General features: G+C 39.9%; 1 protein-coding gene across 2 annotated transcripts in view; it reads left to right on the plus strand.

Annotated features, from left to right (window-relative positions):
- The window catches only part of LOC126236421 (dolichyl-diphosphooligosaccharide--protein glycosyltransferase subunit STT3A), a 104,802-nt gene that overhangs the window by 38,652 nt on the left and 46,799 nt on the right, over positions 1–19,351 (plus strand). For both annotated transcript variants that reach the window (XM_049945722.1, XM_049945723.1), the window contains exons 6-8: positions 3,729–3,835; positions 4,081–4,272; positions 16,733–16,886. In XM_049945722.1, coding sequence (XP_049801679.1) covers positions 3,729–3,835; positions 4,081–4,272; positions 16,733–16,886 — 453 coding nt within the window. The remainder of the gene's footprint in view (positions 1–3,728; positions 3,836–4,080; positions 4,273–16,732; positions 16,887–19,351) is intronic.

The raw sequence follows: 19,351 nt of genomic DNA on the forward strand, positions 1-19,351 counted from the left end.
GATACTTGTCTGGTACAGTGAATCTGTAATCCATCGTGTTGCAGGTACATTTGCCATTCTTGCTCTAATTTCACGTCTTCCAAAAGTGGAAATAGGTCTTCTATTAAGAAATGTGTGTATGTTGTGGCTGTCATACAATTGGCTGCAACAAAGGCCATATCAACAAGTCATCAATCATACCACACCAGATGTTCACTGAGAAAATAACTTGGAATCTTGTTTCCCTAGTGTCAAGTGGATTCTCTACCCTTGTATGACAATTGTGGATGTTTGTGGCACCATTGGGTGTAAGTGTAGCTACATCTGTAAATAAAGTGTATTGTACAATGTCTGTGTGTACAGCTAACCAGTCACAAAATTGTCTGCTTACTGAGTCACCTGGATGCAGATGTTGCATGGACTGCACATGAAATTGGTACAAGCTCTCTAATGTACGCCAATTCACTTTTCTGTAATATCAAGCTGACGGCTAATGCACAGTGTACTGGTGATAGGACTCCATTGTATCATTACAATAATGTCTTCCCTTTGCTCAACTGACTGGGCAGCCTCATGTTTCCAACATCACGTGTATAGTGGGTACCACTCCAGATTCACATAATGTTTGAAAAACTTTGGGAAATACCCTGGCACAGTGGGTATGTCAATCAGGGAAACATCTCTGGTATTCTGTCACAGCTGCACTGCCATTACTACAGAACCTGTACAAAAACATGTCTGTGTACCCTGCATAGGTGAATGTATGTGGCATGTTGGTTTTCATGGACACAATGGATTTGCTCAATTAAACAACGCTTGAGCACGACATGCACATAGCCTCATGACTGCTCACTGATTCAATTCATGATTGATTGCGCAATGGGTACGCTTCCAGCTGTCGCCTCAGTGTGACATCACAGTGCTGCCATCTGTTGGTGGAACCCTCAAACCTCTTATAGGATGGATCAGTCATCTGTACCACCATTATTCTGTCCACCACTGAACCTACACAGCATTTTAGTAAGTAATATTCACACTTGTCTTCATATTCACTCATAAATGCGTATAGTCTCCCAACCCCCCAGTTCTATAACGATAAAAATTCAGACACATATTCATAAGGCTTTCACATGTAGAATCAGCTCACAAATTATGTGACATTCCTCGTGAATCACGCTGTGTGTGTGTGTGTGTGTGTGTGTGTGTGTGCGTGCGTGCGTGCGTGCGTGTGAATAGTGATGAAAAAATAGGTAACAAAAAATCTGCATTTTGTTGAGAGCCTGTTACATCTTGTACAAGAATCTTGTAGCCTAGTTGTGTATACTTGCCTTATTTACACATGTAATGTCAATCAGAAAATTTGTGTTGGTTTAGTTACATTAACATTTTTGTTTTTTGTTGAAACAAATTATTTTATAATTATTTGGCATAAATACCAACACAGCTGCTTAGACATATGTGCATTAGTTGTACTGTAATTTTCTCTTGGAGCATGGACCTCTTAGGTAATGATTTGTCAATTATGAAAGTTGCTGATGTAAGTGTAACATTTTTATCATAGTTGCACAAAGATCTATTTGATGTACGGTGTTTGCATCTTCTTTAGACCATCTGCATGCTAATTTGCTTTGTGGTTACGCAAAGATGCTAAAGTATTGCTGAGATCAAATCCGCTTGTTTGTTGTTATTCAGATATAGCCTAGCACATCTCATACACAATTGCCATTGCGGAGTAGTGAAAAATTTTCTTTATAGCTATGTGCTTATTTATTTTTTTGTGATATGCTTTCAATGTCTGATTTTACTTTTAACTGGAAAATCATTTGTATTGGCTGTAAGAAAAGTTGTGTATTTTGAAACCTAGGGCACTTGCTATTGGTGGAACAAACAAATTCATACAAGTGTGACACAGGCACATGATATATTCTTATGTCACAGTGTTTTTGGGCAACTGTGAGATCCTACCCATCCATCCAACACCATAAATCCTGAGTCTGATATGTCACATGGATAACTGCATGATCTAGATGTATGGCAAGGACAGCTTCTGCTCTTCCATTCAGAACCAAACCACTTAGTCTGAGAGAGAAAAGAAAACATAAACTCTGATTTGAAAAATGTATGTTTGACATTTTAATGTGATGAATGGAGTAGTTTTCTATCCATACTTGTTTGCAGTATTATCAATAATGTACTGTAGAGATTTGCTGACATATTAAATGTTTGGATTGTTCTTTGGTGTAAAGTCTGATGCTGTTGTGGAAACTGTGCAGTGTTTCAGTGATGCAGCTGCTTGTCATATTCAGATGTAATGGAAGGTAATGTGTCAATGGTGATCCAGTTTATATGATCACTTGTGAAGCTGTACAGTATGTGTATATCTTGACCTTTTTTTTGTCCAATAACCAGTATTTTGAACCAAGTGATCATTTTATTGGTAGTTCTGTGTATTCCATAGAGCTAATATTTTATGGAATAATAAATCATTTCAGTCAGCAGTTTTGAAACCAATTTGTTTTTGTAGATATGTAGACAATATCTTTGTGGTGTGCCCACATGGAAACAGAACACAAGACCATCTTAGCACTTGTTTCACTACTCAAATGGAATAAAATTCATAACTTCCTTTTATGGATGTCACGGCTCATAGAAAAGATAATGTCCTCTTAAGTCACAACGTGTGTCGCAAATCAACAAATTTTGTACTTTATTTGTGAGCCACTTTCTGTCACAAGTCTTGTCAATACAGTCATGAAGTACGGAGACCTGTTGAGCTGTATAGGTATCATGTGCATTTGCGAGCTGCTCTTAGCCTTGTCTGCTCTGTGTTTTTTCAAAATGGGTAGTCTGAGAAGCAGCCAAAAGATATGGAAAACTCAGTTAGCATCATTTTCCTGTTTTATGATAGTTGTGTGGTACTCAGGATTGGCAGGATTTTCAAGAAACACTCAATTAAATCTGTCTTCCGTCTCCAGCATGAGCACAAAGAATACTGTGTTCCATGAAAGCCGACCTCGGCTTAAATAGCCAAGAAGTATTCAAGATCCCATGTTGGTGTGGCATATAATAAATTGAGCAAACATGTAACTCAAAAATCTTTTATTGCTCTCGAGGGTCTAGATAGGAGACATGGCCTTAAACTACAGAGATCCCAAGCTCCATGTCGACTTCCGAGAAGTAGGGTTCGAAAAACATTTGGTGAACTACATAATCAGTATATAGTGAGCAAAATAGTATTACCAGCAATGTCTGTGCTAAGATATCAGCAGCTGTAGGGAAATTAATCTGGCAAGAACACCCTAATGAGAGCATGAAACGAGGCCAGGTAGATGAGGACCAACTTACAAGAGGACATACACTGAAGTCATGGCTTTCGGCAGAGCTGCCTACAGTGCATGTTCTGTGGTCTACTTTTTTCGGCAGGTGGCAGTAGAGGGCTTCTTCTTGGATGATGATGAAGTCCCTCCCCTTCCCCTGGTGTGTGCAGTGTTCTAGCCAGCAATTCCACGTATTGGATCACCACTACAGCTTCCTCAAGTCACATTATAAGATTACGGATGAGAACTATTCAATCATCTTATGCTTATCAATATTATTGTGTGTGTGTGAGAGAGAGAGAGAGGGGGGGGGGGAGAAGATGTTAGGTACAACATACCTAACACATTTAACAGCTTCTGCACACCATTGTTTTTTATTTCATTATTGGTAGTGCCTTATGGATATTGTTCAGTCAGATTTATGTTACACAGGCATTGCCATTTTCTGTATGCTGTTGACGTACTACATGTGGATTAAAGCTGTAAAAACTGGAACAATACTGTGGGCAACATTAACGGCGTTAGCTTACTTTTACATGGTAAGTATAGCACTCACTAATTTTGATCACCGTATTAAAGAATGAGCATATATTTTGTGTTGTGTTATCTCAAGAAAAATGAATTGCATAAGTAATATTCTTGGTGTTTCCTGATTTTTGCTTGCAAATATTTTGTGAATTACTGTCTGAATTTCTTAAGTGTGAACAATAACTTAAATATGTGTGATGTCAGGATTTCAGAGTTTTATCAGTCTTTACTCAAAATGCACTTTTTTTACCCTTAGGTGTCATCTTGGGGTGGTTATGTGTTCCTCATCAATCTTATACCACTCCATGTCCTTACTCTGATGGCCACGGGACGCTTTTCTCATAGGATCTATGTGGCCTACAGCACACTTTACTGTGTGGGCACAATACTGTCAATGCAGATCAGTTTTGTTGGTTTCCAGCCAGTGCAGAGTTCAGAACATATGTTGGTAAGTTGCTGCAGTATTAGCCTTTTTACATTGTAGTTAATTGTGAAATTTGGTTCCAGTGGGGTGTAGGCTATTACTAAACATTTTGGTGGCACACAGCAGCAGAGTTAATCAACTATAAACCACCTAAATTGGGTGCTTTGTATAGGAGGCAAATCAGATGAGAACAGGTGTTTGAAAGGGGACATCGTGGCCTTTGTATGATCATTAGCCATCATGATGAAAGAAGGCAAGACGAGGCTGAAAATTGCTATGTTTTAATAAATACTCTTGTTCAGAAATGTCTTAAGCGCTAAAGTGCAACTGAAGTTCTATGTCATTTACTTTGTCAGTTATGTAGAGATATTTATATTGGTAGATTGTAGTATCTTTGAAATAATCCTAAGAAAGTATGTAAATATATTGAAAGTATGGCGTGTTAATGTCCTTTCATCACGGTTAGAAAACTGAAACCATTACAGAAAGTGTCAGCACTAATTGCACTTTCAATCACTTTAGAACTTATGATAAACCTGGAAAAATTTGGTATATAAAGGATTTAGTTCAGGATTAGCACTGGCGGAGTATGGGGATCGTGTAGGTTAAGCAGGAAATGCATACTAATAGCCTTAGCCGAGTTAACTGCATATGTCTATTAGTTCCACAACATACACTCATACAAGCATGTGGTCAAGACCCTGACTCTTCTCTAACTTAAAACAGGCAAGGATGTCATGGGTGTCACTGAGAACTCAGCTGACAACTTTGATCCTGGGCCAACTTTTATTTGCTGCCAGTGACCTCACGTTGGAGTTAGCTGATGCTGGAATGTGCATACTGTGTGCTGCAAGGTGATGGCTCTGGCACCGTACTTACTTACATGAGCACTTACAGATAAATATTTCGGAAGGACCTTTGATTCCAGAATGGATCAGCTTGTAATTTTCCAGTTTCAGAGTCTATAACTACCTTTATTGAAATTCATTGAAAGTTTAAGAGGGAGAAGTTTTTGACAAAAAATGTTAAAAATCTAACACTAGTTATACATGTCAAAGATCTATTTATAAAGAGTGTCCGAAGAGAAATGGTCAGTATTAAGGATGACAGCAACAATCATTTGAATGAAAGAAACATCATATGGACCCTGCTAAATTCCAAATGTTTTCCAAGATAGAACACACTTAAAATACATTTGATTTATTTTCTGTATTATTTAATACATTGTCCAGTTTAAACATTTTAGTACACATGTACAAGAGTACAAGAGTTCAATTTTGGACATGCTGTATGTGAAATGGTTAAGAGTTTTCTGCATGTAATGTACACCATACATGAGTTCGTGGCTGGGACACTGGTACATGCATAAAGTCTCTGTGTGCTTGTAGTAATACTACACTGCACCATTTCAACAATATGTTGCTGTTTCTGCACAGGTTGTGGAACTATATGTTCTGGAGAAAAATGGGAGCTTGAAAGAATATCTGCTTCACACAATGTGCTGAAAACTATGGTAAAATATCTTCAATCAGGGATTCAATGTGTTTGAAAGCACTGATGGTATTTGTGAGCAGCAGCAAGAGCATTACCATCACAGAAGCCATAAACATACGGTATTTGTGAGCAGCAGCAAGAGCATTACCATCACAGAAGCCATAAACATACACTGTATCTGTGTGTGCTTCATTAGTGTAAATGTGTGGCATTCTAGCCAGGCCGAGTACAAACACAGTTAACCAATGCTTTCTAGGATACACTCTCAGTCCATCGCACTAATTTGCTCACAACATGTTATGGACAACTGCACCTTCAGTGGGCCAGTTTGATGGCAGAAAGGCATCCTGAGCAATGAGGTTGAAAGGAACAAGATAAGTTACGCTAGAATAAACAGTCAAAGAGGTTGGATGTGTAGGACACAAACATCACGCCACTAGCCCAAAAACAAATGCGCATTAAATGTGTTCTATCTCGGAAACCGTTTGGAATAGGGCATATGTCCATATGAAGTTTTTCTGCTTCAGATGAGTGTTCCTGTCCTGTCATATCCCCAAATATTGGCCGTTCCTCCTGGGAAACCCTGTATATAGTGGCATAGTTAAGAGATACCACCAAATGCCTGGACATCAACTGCCATGTGCTGTTCGCATTGTTTTGCAGTTTCAAAAGTGTTCCGGTAATTGATTGCTTCCAGGAATGTATCACTATTAATACTGCTGTCTTTCTTACCAATCTCACCTGCTCATTAGGCAGAGAATGGTGACACACACATCCTCATAAGAACTGTGTGCTCCCGCCTTTGCAGTGTTGTTTCTCTCAGTATATAGCGACTGGGAGAGAGATAATGTGGATTGTCCAGAGCTGCAGTAATTGTCATTGAGCCACACCAAAAATTGTTTGTTCAGAAATGTGTGCAGGCATAGATGCATGCGTGTTAAGAATGTTGTGGCAATTCTGGAACACTTTAGTTTTGGTGTGTGGCTCAGTATTTACCTTTTCTCCCCAATGATGCACAACAGTGATGACGTGGCTGCAGCAGTTGTTCTCATGTATGTTGACTCTGTCTCCCAAAAGCACCATTTAAAAATGCAAGTCGTCATCCAGTTGGGAGAAGGAAATTGGGACATAGCTCAGTAGTAGAATTAAAACTTATGACTTCCGCATATTATAACTTTTACTTAACACAGTACTGAGACAGCGCTGTTACAGATGTCTTTCTCGCACCATCTCAAGAGACCGACAAACACAAAGATCAGTGAAATAAACAAATGAGGTACATAAAAAGCTTGCTATTTTAACCTTCAGTTTTCAGTTAGCTTAGATAGAGGATCATATCTTTGTACGATATCTTTGCCACATAGGGAGGACACGCATATTTATTTATATGTGTAGGTCATTGAAAGAACCTTAACCATGTCCAAAAAGGCCTTGGAAGGCCCAACAGCACCGACCGGCCGCCATGTCATCCTCAGCCCACAGGTGTCAATGGATGCGGGCGGATATGGAGGGGCATGTAGTCAGCACACTGCTCTCCTGGCTGTATGTCAGTGTACGAAAACGGAGCTGCTACTCCTCAATCAAGTAGCTCCTCAGTTTGCCTCACAAGGGCTGAGTGCACCCCACTTGCCAGTAGCTGTTGTCAGACCGGATGGTCACACATCCAAGTGCTAGCCCAGCCCGACACACTTAACATTGGTGATCTGATGGGAACTGGAGTTAATACTGCAGCAAGGCTGTTGGCATTTAAAGAATCCACACAACTAGAAAGTATGTAATACTGGCTGTTACCAACAGCTGTACCAACATATTGGTAGCTTCGTTACAATGAGTCATGGTGAGAAAATTAAATAGCACAATTTGTAGTTCAGTGCAGCGCAAATTTTATAATGTTTGTAGGTGCAATAATGAAGCTGCCCGCACATGTTTATTCCGATAAGTGTAGCTTGTGATATGCCCCCTCCTCCTCCCCCCAAGTGCCCCAACAAATGGTGACATGGCACACACAGCATCACCACCAAGCACTACATGCGCATAAACGCGCATCTATACATTGTGCTATTGAAGTAATTGTACATCATCCAACAGATTATAATAATTTTTCATGTGGTTTATGTTCAGTCAGCTAGCAACTACAGCAGTTAGTTCACCACTAGCATAATACCTGACATTTTACTGTACTTGGAAATGACTTTAAAGTATAATCTACCCAAAGGATTTTTTTATAGTAAGATTGGTAATCATGTAAAAAAAATGTTGACTTGGATCATTGTTTGAGAGATGTAAATTAGTTGTTTTCATAAGATCTGCTCTCATGTAATTGCTGTTCTAATTCCTTTTTTTAAAAAAATTGTCCTACATTTTTTTTTTTAAGCTCGTTTTCTGTTTAGCTGCATGTTTTTACACGGTAATTTAAGTTTGTTCAGTGAGGTTCCAGTATTCTTGTGCCTCTCTGATAACTATTTCCTATGAATATTTGAAATAACTGTGCTGCAGCCCTATTGTTTTTGTTGAAGGTATTTGTCACTAACCAACTAATTCATTAAGAAGTGAAGTGGAAGTAATTGACAAATGTGGCAGAAGTATTCTATTGAGCAGTGCCAGCTGTAGAAATATAATGAATTGTTCTTGGAAATTTTTACCTATGTCTAGAAATGTATTATGGCAATCAGATGGAAGTAGCAATTATGTCTCTACCTGTCAAGGCCATCAGTTGTTTTCACGAGAACAACTTTGGTATTTTGTTTTTGTGGTGAATGTGACTTCCCGTGCTTGGGTTGGAATGGTAGTTTTGATTAGTGTAGTTTGTATCTCATAAGGACACAAATCAAATTGCTTTGTAACTATAAATGGAAACATTTATTCTCATTTCAACATTATTACCACACTTTATTTCCTTCAATAAACAGGATGCTTTGCGCTTTTAACATTTTCTGTTGGTAGTGTGACATAATTTTATTAATAATAATTTGACCTTTTATACATACAGTTGCTTGAGAAAGATGATCACACTTACTAATTATGTGAAAGTTCATAAATTCCCCTCAAGTGAAAGTTGTTATAAAGCTAAATTTTTCTGCTTTGCATGTACAAAGCACTTACTCAGTGCACCTAACTTAGTAGGCAGTGTGCTCCGAGTGTGTGCAAAAGAATCTGTGAGGAAAGATCTCCTTGTTTCCTGTTAATAGAAAACTAGGTTGAACATTTCTCATACAGTTGTTTAGAATTGTTAGAATTTGCAAACTTTAACAATAGGTAGTATTGAACGGGTAAAATTAGTTAACTTATATATGTTCTAAGGGATTTTTTCTTTTTTTTTGTGATATTCTGATTTTCTACATCTCAATATCTAGCTGATGTTTCCAATAACCTAGCAATTGTCTCAGATACATGGTAAGAAAATCTAATTTTGTGCATACCATGTATACTAATAATTTCATTATTAATCATGTCATTCTTGCGAGAAAGGGTATCTCACATTTTTAAAGCTGTGGGAGTTTTCTAATAATATTTTTTGTGCCTTATAATTTCAAAGCACTCCCTCCATGCAGCCTCAGTTAGTATGCAGGGTGCTTTGAGTGTGTGCAAAAGGATTTGTGAGTAAAGATCTCCTTGTCTCCTACTCGTAGAAAATAAGGTTGAACATTTCTCATACAATTATTTGAAATGATTGAAATTTCCAAACAATTATTGAAGGCATAAAATAAGTGTCATTCTAAGAGCTTATGACTGCCTGAAAACAGGTGGATAGTTGTTAATTGAATCTTATTTCTCAGTTTTCATTTAACACATACTGTAAGTTTTATGAGCCCAGTTCTTACTTTTAGCTAAAAAAGTTCTTTGCTTTTTTGTAAATGTGGTCTTTTTCAGCTCCTTGCATTTATTTAAAAGGAACCCTCTAGTCATTACACCACATTATAAAGATACAATTTCCTATAGCCTAATAATTGTTCCAGTTATGTAGAGATGGTTTCAACTTGTGTCACTGAAGTCGTGTTACAATGATGACACTATCTCTAAACATTTATCACTGGTGCCTTTGTATTGCTTTCTTAATACTGTTACACTGCATTTGCATGGCCGAGGTTAGCCCCACATATTAATTCTTTGTAAATTATCGTGAATGCCATGACAGAGATCTTATGAGAGACCACTTCAAATAGCAGAAAAAAAGGGGGAAAAAATGCCTCTCGCAACCTGGTTCCATTGTGTCAGTTCACACTTCTTTGTTCTCCACATCCATTCTACAGGAGTAGGCAGCAGAAGCTAACAATGATTCCATGTTAGCGTATTATAGATTAAAGAGCCAACTTCCTCTTTCAAACCTAAAGACAGTACTGTGAAAGGGATGTAGCCAGACGACAGACATGCCACAGCAGGGATTACCATTACTTTTGTTACGCTTCTAGCATGTTGGACTTCAGAGAAAGCAGTAAATGTTGTGTGCCCCTCTAACATAAAAGAAATGCTTATGTCTTCAGAAGAGAACCGAAATAAATTTTATGTCTACAGAACAACACAATTTTATACGTAAGGCATATGTCAAAATTTGAAGATAGTGACAGGTGTACTTCCTACCTGTTCTGTTCATTCATTACTTTCTCCACCAGGAGAACTGCTAAACCAGTGTCATTATACACCAAAGTTATAAAGCTAGTATTTACCAACCTCTCACTTTGTTTCATTCTTTATCCCTTCATTCTTTGCAATCAGAAAACTCCTGTGCCTAGAAAATGAGTTGATTGATTCTTTTTAATCGTGGTATCTGCTCCTCCTGTCTTCGTTGAAGTCGTCCTGCTAGAATCCCCCCAGGGGGCTCGCCACTCTTCGGCAGGTTCATGCTTGGCTACCACGGGGCCCCAGCCTTTGCAGCATCTTTTCCCTTCCATGCTGCATGTCTATCCTGTTGGTATTTTTTCTTTCCCCTCCCTTGGGGAACGTGTCTAGGGTGTTATTGGGAATGTTCTGCATTGTCTTTGTGCTAACATAAGAACAGTCTCACAGCTGTTTCTTGTTTCCTTTTCCTTTCTTTGTTTCTCTTCTCCTCTCCTCTGCTTCGGCATTTGAGGTTTCTCTTTTTTTTCTTCCTCCCTGTGCGCTCCTGAAGGTCGGCCCAAACGTCTCACGTGTAACAGGTGACTGGGTAACACGTAATTCCCAGCCCTTTGTCGATAGGTAGGGTTCACACATACTCCCTGGTACAGACCAGGCCCAATGGACGGGTGATTGCCTGAGCTGCAACCTTCCCAAATTGCCGATTGCCCCCTCTGTCGGATGTTTGGGACGTGTGACCTGAGGTGTGAACAATCACCTAAGGCTGGTGCGCTCCCTTTTGAAGGGGGTCCCCAGTTCGAAGGGATGCGCTATCAGAGACGCTGGCAATCATGTGGGATTTTCTCGCAATGAGCCAATCATCTTCCCAGTCAACATCTACGAAATGTAAACATAATGGGGCTAAATATTCAAAGACCCTTCCCATTGCCCTACAGTTACTTGTGCTCTCATGTACTGAAGACGGCCAGTCCTTCGCCACGGTAAATCCGTTTATTATTCAGAAAGGTGTTGATGCCATTGCCGGCCTATGAAATCCTGCTCTCATTTACGGAATGGCACTTTGCTTTTGGAGACTACTTTTGACTCTCAAGCACAACTGCTTGCCGCTTCACTTCTCCGTGGCTACCCTGTTTGTGTCGAGGCCCATAGAACTCGGAATTCTTCCTGTGGTGTTATTTACACTAGGCTGCTCGACAGTCTAACTGAGGCCGAAATCCAATCTTACCTATCTGATCAGCGTGTCTCATTGCCATCCATTGGATGATGAAAAAGGTAGATTCCTCCTTAGTGCCCATCTGCACTCTTCTTCCCACCTTTAGAGTGGTGCTTCTGTCCAGGATCAAAGCAGGCTATGAAATTATCACAGTCCAACGGTGCAACAAGCCATCAAACTCTCACCTCAAGAGGCGAAACCATCAGCTGCATAACCGGTCGGCTGGAAAGGACAGGAGGAGTACTCCCATGAAGAGTTCCTATGTTCCTCCAGCCAAACAACACCCAAGTCTTCCTCTGCTAACCGGAAAGGCTCAAAGAAGTCCACCAGTCTTCTCCTTCACTGACTTGAAGATCATCTTCGATGGTGTTGCCACATGATACCTTAGCCTGGCTGACCTCCGTGTCGCCGGTGTGCGCCACCAACCGTTTTTCAGCATTGGACTACACAGACCAATAGCATGCACAAACTGATGCTTCTGTGGATCCCATGGAGCAGGATCCTCCTGCTTCTGTGCCCTGTGGCAGCGACTCTACACAGGCTGTCACTCAGCAGCCACTGAGATGAAACCCCTTCATTTTTTTCCTCATCGTGACTCTCCTCTAATGGAAGGTTCATGGTCTTTGGTCCTGCAAAGAGAATTTACGGCTGCTTTTAGGATCACAGCGTCCTCTTGTACTCTGCCTCACAGCCGCTTTGAGCTTTCACATTTCTTCCCGGTTCGGTTTTACCATCCTCCTGAGATCGGCATTCCATCTCATGGGAGCATCATGCTGCTCATATGGGATGACCTACATAGTCAACCCATTTCCCTGACTACCCATCTTGCAGCTGTTACAGTTCGCCTTCTCCTTCCCCACCTGACTTTTTCCCTCTGTACCATTTATGTCCTTCTGTCATTCGATGTCACCAGGGCAGACTTCCTTCAGCTTATTAGGCAGCTACCTCCCTCATTTTTGCTACTCAGTGACTTTAATGCACATCATCCCCTTTGGGATTCTCCCTGGACCTGTCAGAGAGGTGCCCTCTTGGTTGATCTTATTAACCAACTTAACCTCTTATACCTTAACACTGTAGTACCCACTTTCCTTTCCGATTCCTTGCACACCTATTCCCAATTGGACCTATCCTTCTGCACTGCCCAGCTTGTCCATCGTCTCGAGTGGTCCGTTCTTTCTGACACCTACTTGAGTGACCATTTCCTGTGTGCTGTCCATTCACTGACTCCTACCCCACCTGCACACACACCCAAATGGCAGCTTACTAAGGCTGACTGGCAGCTTTACTCCTCCTTGGTGACCTTTGAAGGACAAGATTTCCCCAGTTGTGATGACCAGGTGGAATATCTCACAAACGTTATTCTTACTGCTGCAGAATGTTCCATTCCTCGCACTTCCCCTTTACCTCATTGTCTCCTAGTCCCTTGGTGGACTGAGGCATGCCGCAAGGCAATTTGTACACATGAGATGTGCTGTCCACGGTTTTAACAGTCATCCTGCGATGGCGAACTGCATTCATTATAAACAGATGCATGCAAAGTGTTGTTGCATTCTTTGGGATAGCAAAAGAGCTAGCTGGATTTCATTCACTAGTTCTTTCAACTATTCCACTCCTTCCTCTGTCATGTAGACCAACCTCTGATGGCGCTCTGGGACCAAGATCCATTCCCCAATTTCCGGCCTGACATAAGATGTCATTGTGGACCCTATTGCTATCTCCAACACGTTGGGCCGCCATTTCTCTTCCCACTGTCTCCCTGCCTTCCTCCATCGGAAACGAGCAGAGGCAGCTCAGATGATACCCTTCTCTTCTCCAAATTGTGAGTGCTACAATGCTGCTTTTACTATAAGGGAGCTAGATCATGCTCTCAGTTCATCTCGATCTTCCGCCCCAGGGCCTGACGTCCACATTCAGATGTTGCAGCACCTTTCTCTTGCGGGCAAGCACTTTTTACTTAACACAAAACAACCGCATCTGGGCACGGGTCACATTTCTCGGCCGATGGCGTGAAGCTGCTGTCATACCCGTACCCAAGCCCAGTAAGGACAAAAAGCTTCCTTCTAGCTCTACCATCTGAGCTACCGAAGCACGACTCACGCCCGGTCCTCACAGCTTTACTTCTGCCAGTACCTCATCTCCTACCTTCCAAACTTTACAGAAGCTCTTTACAGAAGAGTAGCTCAGATGATAGAGCACTTGCCCGCGAAAGGCAAAGGTCCCGAGTTCGAGTCTCGGTCGGGCACACAGTTTTAATCTGCCAGGAAGTTTCATATCAGCGCACACTCCGCTGCAGAGTGAAAATCTCATTCTGGAATCATGTCATTAATGGTTATCTGCAGAAATCCCAGATTGTAGCCCTGTTTTTCGATTTGGAGAAGGCCTACGACACCTGCTGGAGAACTGGTATCTTCTGTACTCTACACGTGAGGCTTCCATGGCCGCCCGTCTTGTTTCCTTCAGGAATTTTTAAAAGACAGAGTTTTCGAGGCTTTCTTCTCTTACGTCAAATGGGAGTGACATACAGTCATTTTTTTAACTCCTTTCTGTCTTCGTGTTCTGTAGTTTTGACTTAGGTGCATATGACCACAGTTGTTTTTTTTTTTTTTTTTTTTTTTGTGCTGTAAAGCAAAACAAAACCAAAATCCTGCTTGAAAAGAATTTGAAATCTTTGTATGTTTTAAACCGTGTGTGTGTAAATGGATGACGGTTTTGAATACAGAATATCCATTTCTTAGTCTAAGAAGAAACTGTTCAAATTCCATATGGTTCATATTGCACAATTGACTTAAATTTTAAAAAATTCTTAAGAGACTGGTGTGTAAAAAGATTTTACATTTTCTTTGTCATTGCAGTAGTTTCAGGAGACTGTACTTAATCAGTAGTCACAAGGATTAAGTTGTCATCTGTTGAGTCGGTTAGGTGTGCATTTTATTTTTGAAGTCATTAACAGATGTCAGACGATGTTAATATGTTTATTTCTCTTATGATCTTGTATTATAGCGATAGCCGTAGGAAACCTAGAAGCATCGGTGTAAGATCAAGAGAAATGCCTCCCACAAATGGAAGTATTAAAATGCTAGTGGAAATCTGCCGAAGTGCCAGAGCTTAAAGTGCTCATGAAAAGCAGTGTAGCTCACATAATACTAGGTACAGAAAGCTGGTTGAAACCTGAAATTGGTAGCAGTGAGACTTTTGAGGAAAATTTAACTGTGTATCGAAAGGATAGCCAAATGGGAAATGGAGGTGGCGTATTTGTCACAATAGACAAGAAACTCAAATCGACCGAGATAGTGACAATTAATTGGGAAAATTACAGTTTTGTTAGTGGTGGGTGTGATAAGACAAATGCCTTTTCTGAGAACTACCTAGAACAGTTAGTTAAGAATCCCAATCATGATTGAAATATACTGGATCTAGTGGCAATAAATAGACCTGACTCTTTGAGGATATCCACATCGAAACTGGTATTAGTGACCATGACACGGTTGTGGCAACAATGATTACCAAAGGACACTTAAAACAAGCGGAAAGATATATAACGATAAAAAAATCATTAAGGACCTATCTCAGTAAGGAACTTGAAACTTTCAGCACAGGGCAGGAGCACGTAGAGGAACTATGCCTCAAGTTTAAAAGAATAGTTTACCATGCACTTAATAGATAAATACCCAGTAGAACAGTTGATAATGGGAGGGGACCACCATGGTATACGGGGACTGTAAAGAAACTAGCAAAGGAACAGAGATTACTGTATAATAGGCATAAAACAAAGTGTAGGGCTACAGATTGAGAGGTGGTGAATGAAATTCATTTGGCTGTCAAGAGAACAATGCATGATGCCTTCAGTGATGACTGCAACAGAATATTGTCAAGTGATCTGTCACAGAACCCAAAGAAATTCTGTTTGCATGTAAAGGCTGTTAGTGGCATCAAAGTTAAGTGTCCAGTCGCTAGCTGATGAGACAGGAATTGAAACTGAGGATAGCAGCAATGCTTAACTCTATTTTCAGATCTCAGGAGAGTTGACCCAATTTAATCCTTGTTCCACTGAAAAGGTGAATTAAATAAATATTAATGTCAGTGGCGTTTAGAAACAGCTGTAATCATTGAAACTGAACAAAACTCCCTATCAGATACAATTCTGAATTTGCCGCTGAGTTAGCCCTCTTCTAACTATAATCTATTGTAGAGCCATCAAATAGAAAACTGTGCCCAGTTCTTGGAAACAGGCACAGGTCACACACTTCTAGAAAAAGGGTAGTAGAAGTGATTCACAAAACAACCGTCCAATATCCTTGACATTGATTTGTTGTAGAATCTTAGAGCATATTCTGAGCTCAAACAGAATGACCTCAGTGCTAACCAGCATGGATTTTGAAAACATCAATCATGTGAAATCCAACTCGCATATTTCACTCGTGATATAATGAAAGCTTTGGATCAAGGCAACCAGATAGATGCAGTACTTCTTGATTGCAAATGACATTTGACTCCGCACTGCCCCTATGCGTATTGTCAAAAGGATGATTATATGGGGTATCAAGTGAAGTTAGTCATTGGACTGAGCACTTTTTGGTAGGGAGAACACAGTATGTTATCTTGGATGGAGAGTCATCGTCAGATGTAGAAGGAACTTTGGGTGTGCCCCAGGGAAGTGTATTGGGACCCTTGCTGTTCATGTTGTATATTAATCATCTTGCAGATGATATTAATTGTAAAATCAGGCCTCTTGCAGATGATGCAGTTATTTGTGAGGAAGTACTATCTGAAAGAAGCTGCATAAATATTCAGTCAGAGCTTGATAAGACTACAACGTGGTGCAGAGATTGGCAGAAATGTAAAGTTTTGCACTTCACAAAACAAACAAACAAAAGTATCCTATGGCTATAATACCAGTGAGTCACTGTTGGAATCGGACAACTCGCAAATACATGACTGCTTTCCATTACATCACCACATGCCTTCATATGTGCACATTTCGGTAAATTGTGTCCATGCATTGACGATGTCATATCTGTACTGATACTTAACTTTTTCCATCTATATTTTGTTCTTCTTGGTCACTTCTTATTACTTAAGTGATCTCATTAGAATCATAATTACAGTGCTCATTTATGTGATACACCCACTCTATGTCCCATGCTATTGGAGTAATAAAATACACACATACTAAGTGGTAAATGATAAAACATCTTATTATGTTTTTTTAATTGTGTTTCATAGGCTTTAGGTGTGTTTGGGCTGTGTCAGCTACATAGTTTTGTGGACTACCTTCGCAGTCGCATGTCTAAAGAAGACTTTGAGACACTTTTTAAGGCTATGGTTGTGACCACTGTAGGAATCAGTGCTGTTGTTGGTGGAGCACTTACACTTACAGGTAAGGTCAGTTTTCATTCAGTGTTGTGTGATTTGACTTTTTTTTTTTTTTTTGACACTTTCAGGGCATGTAGTTTTCAGCCAGTTAACCCTCTTCCCTGTCTTTCTCTTGCAATCCAGAAATAAATATTATACTTGAAAATATACTAAGGGAAGATCTGGCAGGATGTAAATACTTCAAAAGTGAAGGAGAGGCCACTCATCAAATAGCAGAAGCGTTGAGTAATCAAGAGGTGCAGTCAAAAGAGAAAGTAAACTTGGTAGCTTAATTCACACACACACACAGGGGGGGGGGGATGTTCTGTTCATGTGACTGAACTGTGGCAGATGAGAAATTTTGTAGCCCGGAATGTACGCCTGTGTCCTAACTTACCTGGAATCTCTTGATGTTCAATGTATCCAAGAACATGGTGTCCAGTAAACTGCGGCTGAACTATTAGTCACACTCACTCTGTTCCTTGTGATTAAAGCTGACCTCTGCAAGGAAACTCAAGGTAGAAAGTTTTCGGTTCCAGCACTGAAAGCAAACTGTAACTTCTTGCTTTCATTGGTTACCTAAAACTGTCCTCGTGCTGATTACAAAAGCTGATGTGATACCAACCGACGAGCAGTCCTGGTTGGCACTCAGTTACAGGCTGTAGGCGACAAAGATGGATTCCACACAAAAAAAGGATGATAGGAAGAAAAATAAGAGCAAATAAAAAATTCAATGGGATGATAAAAAGGTGTGACAAATGATTAAAAATAAAAGATTACACCTAAACCAGTTAACTGAAAATAATAATAATAATAATAATAGTCATTTTGATGAAGACTTATATAAATAAAAAAATTATTGTCTCGCCTGATGAGATTTCAACCCACGATCTTCTGCACATTAGAACATAACTTAACCCAGTACAGTACCACTTCATGCAACGATGATTTGCTGCTTTCAAAAAGTACAGCCTCAGGCAATTTCATATAATGCTTATCTACTCTAGAATGATCTCTGTGGTGGTGGTGGTGGTGGTGACTAAATATCAGGTCTTTAGTGAAAGGATCCAGTAGTGTTTTGCTAGTGATGTGTATGAAATGTTTGTGTTTCATTACCAGCATTTTGTGGGTTGTTTTTGATTTGGTTGTCATGTCCAATGAAATGCGAAATAAAAGGGTCAGACCCAGCGTTCGGGTTCTAAACACTTCGAGAAAACAAGTCAGACAAGGAATTAGAGGTGAAAAAATGAGTAGTTGTGGCTGTTTGGGAATGGAGAACAGTTTTGGGTATGACATTGAACGCTCTGATTGGAGGAAGACAGCTCCAACACGTGAACTGTCAACTATCAAGTAATTTTAATCAGGCTATAGGAATGCGAGAGGGAGGGGTGACTGGTACACAAGCTAGGCTTGTGGTACACAGGTACCAGAGTTGGTGGTGTGCGGCACACAGTGAAGGTGACACAGGTATGTGGATTGGGAGAGGTTGATAGGACATAGGAAGGGGAAACTGTTGCATAGAGGGTATGCATTTAGTGGGTTAATGGAAGCTGAGGCCATGAATGTTATGGGAGTGAAGGATGTGTTGCAAAGATAACCCCCATCTGTGAAGTTCAGAAAAGCTTGTACTGTGTAATGGATCTGGGAAATGTTATTTTTTTACCATATTTTTCGATACCGAAGTGTAAATGTTTTCTTATATTTTTGTCAGAATTTATTATAATTTGTCTTATTATATGTTAATTTACCTCTGTTTTTGAGAGTGAAAGCATATTGTTTACTGAGACTGATTACAAATGGAAACTTGTGGATTGTGTAAAGTATCTTTGACGTTGGAGTCGTCTTTGACTATAGTCAGTCGGCAACTAACTTTTGTGTGTGTGTGTTGATGGAAGAACAATGTGAAGGTCGAAGTCATGAATAATTTTGAATTATGTTACTATTATTTTTGTATTGACTAAAAAGAAGAAACTACATTTGAAGAAACTGTATTTGAAACACCAAAATGAGAGAAACACTTTGAACCACGTCTTTTCTGCAGCCGACAACGATGCATTGTGGAATCATACTTAGACAACTGAAGCCAAGACTTATATCGCCTTGCAAACATCTAATGGAAAAGGTACTGTCACGAAATATGGCTAATTTAAGTTTATAAAAAAAACAGTGACCATATTTCAACTGGGGGCTCAGTACCGGGATATTGTGTTCACGAGATCTTCAACAGTGCTACGAGGAAGAAAATTTTTGTGTGTTAATACCAGTTTCTTCAGAATGTGTGTTACAGTGTTTGTGTTCATCGGGAAGTAAAAGTTTGGAGAAGAAATGTTTCAGCAAAAAAAAAAAAAAAAATAATTTTTGACAGAAGAAAATACTTCAAGAATTTTGGTCAACAATCACATAGATGGAAAACGTGGTTTTGCAACAGTAGAAGAGTGTTCCAGATAAGTCACGAAACCCTCGTATTTTGTTAAAACAATATTTTTATCT

This window comes from Schistocerca nitens, chromosome 2, assembly GCF_023898315.1.
Source record: "Schistocerca nitens isolate TAMUIC-IGC-003100 chromosome 2, iqSchNite1.1, whole genome shotgun sequence".
Classification (NCBI taxonomy): Eukaryota; Metazoa; Arthropoda; class Insecta; order Orthoptera; family Acrididae; genus Schistocerca; species Schistocerca nitens.